We start from the raw sequence: 9,056 nt of genomic DNA, 5'->3' as shown, positions 1-9,056 counted from the left end.
TTCAAACAGCTTATTAAAGTGCATCAGATTTCAGTAGTTTGAGCGAATTAAGCGTAAGAGTGCATAGAAATCATCTACCTAAAACTATCATTTTATCATTAGCATCTTATACAGCACTCAGTGCACTGCATTTACTGTGTTACCATAAGCTGTTATTCAGCACTTGGATACTACTGTAATGAATGCAAACAATGGCATAATGCCAGAAAAAAGTACATGATACATCAACACTGTGGAGGAACACCATTCTGGCAAATTTGAAAGGAATGTTCTATTGCCGGACAACTAATAAATCTCCAACAATTTCAAAGAGTGGCATTCAAAAATCAAATAAGAAAGAAAAAAAACTAACCCTAAATCCACAAAAATAAATTTTAAATGAAATAATACAGTTTCAGATCTCTTAAAATCACATCTTTGAAAAGTAAATAAGAAAAACATACATTCTTCAAACCTTCCCAGCTCCATGCATGAGTTAATATTCAGTGCTGCTCAAGAGGAGTAAAAAACCCTGATCTGATAACGTAATCTCACAAGAAGCCACAGTTTGTATAGTATGGTAAGTACCTGCAGTCCTCCAATTAAAATATACACAAGCAATTAAGACATTTGAATTTAAACAATAAAACCCTTAGAATAATATCATTCCTATTTTATTTTACAGAAACGGACAAGATGCCGGGGGGGGGGGGGGGGGCATAATAAATAACTGCACCACTGAAGCAGGTGTTTCTGTTAATGGCATAGAGGAGTGGTTCTAGTAAAAGGCACATTATAGCTACCGTCATTTAGCTGAGCCGTTATTCTGCATTATTGATCATACTTGCGCTGTCTGCGTCATCGAAGTTGCGCTGGTAACGTACAGTTGAATGGAAGCGATGCTTGTTTTTCTGGTATAAGATGAAGGGGACAGCCGCGAACATGCACATGAGTACAATGATGAAGAAGACCAAAGCCACAGGGCTACCTGGATCTGCACATGCAATATTTATGCCAAAATGTTACATTTGTGCAAGTTTTATATTCAAAATCATATAACATTTTCTGTATTTTCAATAATGTTTATTCATGAAATATTTTAATAATAATATTACAATTACTTACATATATATATACACACACACACACACACACACACACACACGTTAAATGTATCGTTTAAAATAATATGCAAAAAATCTAAAATATAATAACAATAAAAGTATATATATATATATATATATATATATATATATACTTAAATATATTTTATTGTTATTATATTTTTTGCATATTGTTTTCAACTATATGTCATCAGACATATATACAGTATATATATATAAATATAGAAGTATATACACACACACACACACACATACACACATACACACATATATATATATATATATATGTGAGGTAATGTTAGGAAAAATCATGTTAGCTTGAATGTCACTTTGGACAAAAGCGTCTGCTAAATGCATGAATTTAATTCAATTTAAAATTAAATTAATTTTTTTTGCATATTATTTTCAACTATATGAAATGAGACATTTTCAAGGTGAGAGATTTTGGGGACTCACAGGCAGGTGCTTTGCAGACGATTCGGCTGCGGCTGTTCAAGCAGCTTGTGTGGGTCCAGGAGCCGTTACTGGACACCATGACTGCGCAGATCTGTGGCGTCTGCCGTGATAATTGTGGGCCTGATTTAGCATCCCAGCTAGAGAAGTCCAGTTCACTGCCATCATGCCAACCTGTGGGCTCACCTGTTGCGGAGATTCATAAAGATTTACATTACATAACTCTTACAAAAGGAAACGGTTCGATTCAAGGCAGATTAAATCATTATTTCACCATTGGCGTCAACGCTGAGCGCCAGCCACACGCGGCTTGTGATGGAGGGGTTCTTATTCATGAAGTCAGAGACAAAATCATTCTCCTCTTTGCTCTTGATGGTTAACAGCTTGGAGGAAGAGTCTGAAAAAAATACAAGATGTGGTTAGACACTTTCAGGCTGATTTTGGATGGTGTATAGTAATTTAGTCTTTTAAATTAGTCTTAGTCCTGTGTCAAATGTACTCTTTTGTTGTTATCCTACTTAGTCAAACTTGTCCAGGTTTTGTTAAGTAATGTTTTAGTCAACTAAAAGTCTGAGCATTTTAGTCAGTGGAAACTTAGTCACATTTTCATCATGCTGCATAATATTGAAACTATTTTTTTTACTCAAAATTATAAATACAATAATTGTTGTCATTTGAGAAATGTATTTTTACATTTCAGTCATTGCACTTTTAACAATAAGCACAAATCAACAGAACTCATAAATGATTTATTTTACCTTATCTACTGTACTGATTTATTATAGGCTAAATATTATATAAATTAATATCAAAGACTTATTCACTTGCTCCGTCTACATTATGAAAACTAGTAATACACACAAACAACAACAAAATACCACAACAGTGAAATTCTACAACAATACTACAACAGTAATTCCAAATTGCAATGATGTTTCTCTATTAAAACAACAACGGTTGAGTATTTATCGCAAACAATATAGTCAAGATCTAATTACAGAGATCTTTCATTTAAGCCGAACATCTCACATGGAGATGTTAAACTCCAGCATGTTTTTCAGTGTTTTCAGATCATCGTCGAGGCTTCTTATAAAGAGCAAGTGTGTGTTTGTGGTTGCCAGATTGCAAAAATTAAGTAAAACACCAGGAAGAAAACATATTCTTTTTTTCTACAAATCTCTGATTTGGGGATTTGAACTGGCAACCAAACACATGAAAGCTCATGTAGGAGAGGCATGTACAGCAGGGTGCAGTAATATTTTGTCTCTATTTTTGGCCAAAAATAAAAGGAGATTTTGGTATTGTTTTTAATTCCCAAAATACATATTTTATTGGTCAACGATATTGCATGTTAATACAATCACAGTTATTGTTTACTGACCTTACTGGCTCGTCTTAGTCATGGGAAAAAAGCTCATCAGCGAACCTTTTTCGTCATAGTTTTCGTTAACAAAATTAATGTGATTATGTCCGTGGTTGGGATTTGAGAAACTGGTCCTAGAGCTTTAAACAGTTTAGAAAGGAAAGCATCTGCTGCTTCTTGCAGAGATGGTAAAACATTTTGCACTAGCATTTGAATGTTTTATCATTGAGTTTGGCTGCATGTATACTGTCTCTTCTTGACCAGAAAAAGTTGCAAATTTGTTAAAGACACAGCAATACAGCATATAAACACTCACCCAGATTCTGACACACGTTCTTGGCACTCTCCATGGTAAAGACAGAGTAGTTGTACATGTTGAAAGCATAGCAGTGATCTTTGAACAGGACCCATGAAAAGTGATCATCACTCTTGGGACAACTGCTGCTGGATTCAGAAGAGAGATGTGCAACAGTTTCTGAGAAATAAACACACACACACACACACACAAAAAACAGTTTGAGACTGATCTTTCAGAACAACAGCTGTGTTTGTGTTACGTTATTGTTTGCTTGTCTTACTCTCACTGATGTGGTTGTAACAGATGGCTCCTTCTTGGGCTGCATGACAGTTGACAGCCGTCCAGGTGCCTTGGGAGTCCACAAACACACACTTTTCCTCATAATCAAGGCCGTCGTTGACAAATCCATCTGGTATGAATTTTACTGCACTCCCATCTGACCACTCATATGGCCATCCACTTACCTAAAGAAACAGCCAGACAAATTACATGACGATGGCAACAACTGAGAGCAGAAGACTGAGCGTACTGCTATTAACTGCTGTCAGTTATTACTATTATCACAAAAAATTGTGTACATCTTGTTTGGAGAGGCCGATCCAGAGTGAAAAGCCGTCCCGTTTGGCGATCAGTGCCATGTTGTCGTTAGTGGTTTTGTCAGAAATGCTGGCAAGATGGCCTCTGTTGCGTCCACACTCTTGCAGTGCCTGATACCAATCCATTCTCTTGGCCACCCGATGGTAACTTATGCCATCCGGAGCATTAACATCAACAACATCCTTCATGAACTCCTTTTTGGTATCTGTTAAAGACATTTTTGCAAGTCTATAAAAAAATTGTATGGAATATACATTTTATAATAAATAAATTATCACAAAGTTTTTTTTTATTCATCTGAGGTCATAAAAAGAGCATGCATACTAAAGCTAAAAATAGAAAAAAAGTTTTAAGACTTCTTTCATGTAATTTTAATGATTTTTTTTAGCAGTTTAATAATAATGGTAAAAACATATGAAAACTGAAACTCATTGGTGTTGCTTTACCATTTTCAATCTTGCACACCACAATACTCCTCTGTTTGAAGGTATTGAAAAAACGTGGATTTGTTATCATTTCCCACTCTCCGATAAAGTTGAGACCAACCATGAAGGACTCCGTGATGTTTGGTCTTAGACCGTATTTCCAGTTAGAGAACTGCACATTGCTGCCATCTAGCCACTTCAGCTGCTCATCTAAAAAAAAAATGAACAGCTAGTTGATACTTTCCTTTCCAATTTTCCACATAAATGCTTGAAAACACTACATGACTTCTGGCCAAGTTTTGTCAATCTTGAGAAGTCAACACTAGTTGCCGAAAGTCAGCTCCAAACACACCTGATCAAGCGAATCAAAGTATACAGGACTATTTAAAAATGATGAACAGGTGTTATTGGATAAGGGTTGGAAGTTGACTATACCAGGTTTAGACTGATAAGAAGTTAGATCTTTGGGATGTGATCATCTTACCCGTCTTGTCTTTGTTCATTCCCAGCCACACAAACATGACTAAATTTTTGAATGGCTGCAACTGTTGCTTGATGAAATTATTCTCTTCCTCATCACGGATTGTCAGGAATTCTCCGGCCCCGGCTAAAACACACAGACAAGATTACCATAAAACAATGGCCATGTGCACACACAACTAAAATCAGTTGTCAATTCACCGTTTAGTGCTTAATCTTGTTCTGTAGACACACATACTCCAGTAAATTACTGACTCCTAAAAAGTGATAACCGCTTTGCAGAAATTGTACGCAGTGTGCACAGAAACAAACTGAACATATAGTTGTTAGTGACATATTTAAATGCATTGCAGAGTTTTGGTGCAAGAAATCACAGGAAAGGAGGTACGTCTTGACTCAATGTTGCCAAATCTTGCTATAATAAACAACAAACGAGAACAAGCCTATGCTACCTTGGAAATAAACTCCATACCTGAATATTGTTACCTGCCCCTGCCTACACTATTATCACTACACAATGGATTGTTTATGAGCCGAGGCAAAGCATCGCTTATTATAAGTGGACATAGCAACCCATCAAGAGCATGCTTCCAAACAGAAAAAAAACAGTGCTTTTGTTAAAATGTTAAGCATAGGCATTTTTACAACATCTTCAAGCACGGAATTTAAACTTTGAAAAGAAACACACAAAAAAGAAACATGGAAAACATTTTTTGCTGAATAATTCATCACAGAAAAAGCCCCAGATTTCATCCATTCATACCAAGAGACTTGCAGATCTGCGGATCAATGATGTCGTTTTTGCCCCATCTGGAGGCCCCCAGCAGTAACGTATAGCAGTTCTTCTTAAAGCGGATCCAGTTCTGTCCATTGCTTTTGTGAGGACATTTGACCGAATCTACTTCAGGCATGACGGGCTCAACTGTTATGAGAAAACGCATTTTTAAATCAAAACATGTGCAAGTTAATATTGAAAAGCAGAGGTGGGATTTATGAATTGAATCCTCACTGTGTGGGATGTGGCAGATCACTCCTGAAAGCTCATCCTCACACTCGGTTGCCTTCCAGAAACCGTCAGTGTCCAGATACACACAGCCTCCTTTGGTGGCTTCAGGGGTCCAGCGGCTGAACTCATTGTGGCTGTGGTCTGTCCAGTGGTAGTGCTCCCCATCCTAGATATAAAAAATAAAAAATAATAATAATAGTAATAAATAGGGATGGTCATGACATTAAATTGTTACAGTATGTAATCAATAAATGATGTTCTTTTGATCAAGGAATCATGGAAAAAACAGGTCATGCTTTCCACAAAAATAATGAGCAGCACAACTTTTTCAACACTGATAATAATACTACTGTATTTTTTACTTGTATATCAAATCAACATATTAGAATGATTTCTGAAGGATATTATGTGAGACTGAAAATTTAGCTTTGTACCACAGGAAAAAAATAATAGTTTTAAAATATATTATTAATAGAAAACAGGTACTTTAAATGTTGTTTTATTTAACTTTCCAATCATCAAAGAATCATGAAAAATTACATTTACAATTACATTTTTTGTTAAATATGTTTAAATAGAAAACAGTTATTTTAAATTGTAATAATATTTTACTAATTGATTTAATCGAATAAAAGCTTACCAAAAATGTAATAATTTATACTTTTATTTTGTAGTTTATTTAAAGATCACAGGATTTAGTTTTCTTTTGTTTGACTAGCACAATTTCCCTCCGCTATATTTTACATACTAAAGGGCTTGTAATAAAAATTTGGTCACACTTTATTTTAAGGTCCAATTCTCACTATTAACTAACCATTAACAATGCCTTTAATTAACTCCTAATTTGCTGCTTATTAATAGTTTCTAAGGTAGTTGTTAAGTTTAGGGTATTTGGGTAGGATTATGGATGCCATGCATTATACTGTACATACTTTATAAGCACTAATAAACAGCCAATATGTTAATAATAGGTATGCTAATAAGCAAATAGTTATAACTGAGAATTGGACCCTATACTAAAGTGTTACCAAAAATGTTAAATGTTGATTGGATTTCACAATATTACTGTTTTTATGGTATGTTTGCTTAAATAAAGGCAACCTTGGTGGCTTCTTTCAAATAAAATATTAAAAATCTTTTTACAGATGGCCAACTTTTAATTAGATCTTCACTTACATCTTCACTGAAGAGTCCAATCCAGAGGGGCTGTCCTCTATGAGAGACTTCAACTGTGAGCACTGCTTGGACATATGCGTCAGGTACGCTGGCCAAGGTCATATTGTAGCTCCGGCACAACTGAAGAGCCTCCATCCATGTTAAATTGTCTTGCTGTACCACCTTAAATGTATGATTATGAACCGTGAAATCATCCTGATGCTCAGGTTCCTTTTGTTCATCTGGGGAAATTGTCCATTGGGTTTTAATCAACAGAATGCTATTCCATATAACATAGAGATGATTGAAACATTGGCTGGTGGCTCGTACCTGCAGGATGCTGGCAGATGCTGAGATACTGGCGGTCGGAGCAGGTGGTGTAGTCCCAGGTGCCCATCATGTCAGAATGATCATCATTATACATGTAGGCACAGAGCTCCATGGAGTCCTCTTCAAACGACTGCCGTTCAAATCAAGAGGAAAAGGAAAAACGCTCAGATTAAGTGTATCATGAGCAGAAATGGTACGTTATGTACAGCTTATACAATTATACTTGAAGCCATATGGCGTATGGGAGATGAAATAAAACTGAAAAAAGAAGAAAAAAGCTTTGTTCACCTAAAAATGAAAACTTATTAGACACATATGACTTCTGCGCTTTCATCAAGAAAATATGGAGATGTTTTGAGGAATGTTCATGATGCTCTTTTTCATATGATGAAAATGAATGAAGGCAGAGGCTGTCAAGCTCCAAGAATGCACTTTTATGTTGGTTTTTAAATTATTGCATGACTTCAGAAAACAATTCTGATTCGGATGGATCAATATTACGATTGCTCTATTTAAACCACAATTCAAAAGTCTTGAGTTAGTGCGATTGTTTAATGTTTTTGAAACAAGTCAAGGCCTTCACCAGTAATAAAGTAATATATTTAAAATACATTTATTTCATACTAAGTATAGTATGTCAAGTATAGAGTCAGTATTTTACATCAGACATTGACTTTTGGTCACCCGATGTTGCAACAAAAATGTAATTAAATATCAACGTCTTTTGACATTGTGTGTCTACTGGGACAACATTAAGTCTAAAACAGGTTTTAATATTACTAATGTTGACGATGTCTTTAAATGCAAGATATTTCAATTGTACCTAAAGTATAATTACAATAGTTCCACTTCAGCACAATCATATATACTTCAGTATGTCTTTAGTTGGACCTCAGCACTACTTCCACACAATTAATTGTTTAATTAAAAACTAGCAGACTGTAAATATACCAGTTTAGTATACAATTACAGGGTATTATTAAGTACATTAACATGAAAATGCATTTGTAGTAAACAGCATAAAATAAATGTACTTCAAATACATTTTAGTATATTTAATTTTCACTATAGCTGAAAAAAAAACAGTGATATGGTGAAATATTATATCCATTTCAAAGAACTGTTTTTTATCGTAATTATATTACAAATATGTATTTTATTTCCGTGAGGGAAAAGCTGCATTTTCTGCATCTATTAGTCCAGTCTTTATTGTCACATTATCTGGTCATGCTGCTTTAAATACGATGATTCATATTTTTCTGGAAACTGTGTTTTTGATTTTTTTTTAGGATTCTTTGATGACTGTAAAGTTCAAAAGAACATGAAACTGAAATCATTTGTAACGTTACAAACATCTTAACTGTCACATTTTGATCAATTTGCTCAATTTTTTTTCATTTTTGGTTAAACTAGTGTGTGTGTGGTATCGTTTTGCAAGTTATTGTAAACATGTGAGGAACAAAACTATTCTCTGTACAATTCATAGCAAGCCACAAATGCTGCACAAAAAGTGCTTTGATCAGATCTCCAGATCTTTGTGGTCAATTATATAACTTTCAAAGCAGATGGACACTTGCATTGATGAATATGGGTCGTAACTGGCCATGCAGAAGAGGATTGAAGTTCAGATATGCAACTGGCGAGTTGTCCACCCACTGAGTGTCATGAAGCTTGAACTTTAGGCCAATCCAGACTTTCTGAGGCTGTCCGGGTAACTCTGGTAACATTGTAGTGATGAAATCTAAATGGAGGATAGATGCATGGGACAGACAGATAGAGAGAGAGAGAGAGAGAGTCAAGCAACATTATTAAGAGTACTAAAAGCATGAATAAATATGTTTTATAT

The 9,056-nt window shown here is 35.0% G+C and overlaps 1 protein-coding gene across 2 annotated transcripts in view; it reads right to left on the bottom strand.

Moving 5' to 3' along the window:
• Positions 1 to 523: 523 nt before the first annotated feature.
• The window catches only part of ly75 (lymphocyte antigen 75), a 28,348-nt gene continuing 19,815 nt past the window's right edge, over positions 524 to 9,056 (bottom strand). For both annotated transcript variants that reach the window (XM_059538213.1, XM_059538214.1), the window contains exons 23-35: positions 8,788 to 8,951; positions 7,211 to 7,340; positions 6,902 to 7,122; positions 5,729 to 5,891; positions 5,483 to 5,641; positions 4,724 to 4,846; positions 4,261 to 4,449; positions 3,796 to 4,019; positions 3,498 to 3,681; positions 3,236 to 3,394; positions 1,831 to 1,953; positions 1,560 to 1,742; positions 524 to 973 (exon numbers count right to left, since the gene is read on the bottom strand). In XM_059538213.1, coding sequence (XP_059394196.1) covers positions 801 to 973; positions 1,560 to 1,742; positions 1,831 to 1,953; positions 3,236 to 3,394; positions 3,498 to 3,681; positions 3,796 to 4,019; positions 4,261 to 4,449; positions 4,724 to 4,846; positions 5,483 to 5,641; positions 5,729 to 5,891; positions 6,902 to 7,122; positions 7,211 to 7,340; positions 8,788 to 8,951 — 2,195 coding nt within the window. In that variant the 3' untranslated portion in view covers positions 524 to 800. The remainder of the gene's footprint in view (positions 974 to 1,559; positions 1,743 to 1,830; positions 1,954 to 3,235; positions 3,395 to 3,497; positions 3,682 to 3,795; positions 4,020 to 4,260; positions 4,450 to 4,723; positions 4,847 to 5,482; positions 5,642 to 5,728; positions 5,892 to 6,901; positions 7,123 to 7,210; positions 7,341 to 8,787; positions 8,952 to 9,056) is intronic.

The sequence above is a fragment of the Carassius carassius genome, chromosome 44 (assembly GCF_963082965.1).
Source record: "Carassius carassius chromosome 44, fCarCar2.1, whole genome shotgun sequence".
NCBI classification, from domain to species: Eukaryota; Metazoa; Chordata; class Actinopteri; order Cypriniformes; family Cyprinidae; genus Carassius; species Carassius carassius.
This window is presented reverse-complemented; position numbering and strand designations above follow the sequence as displayed.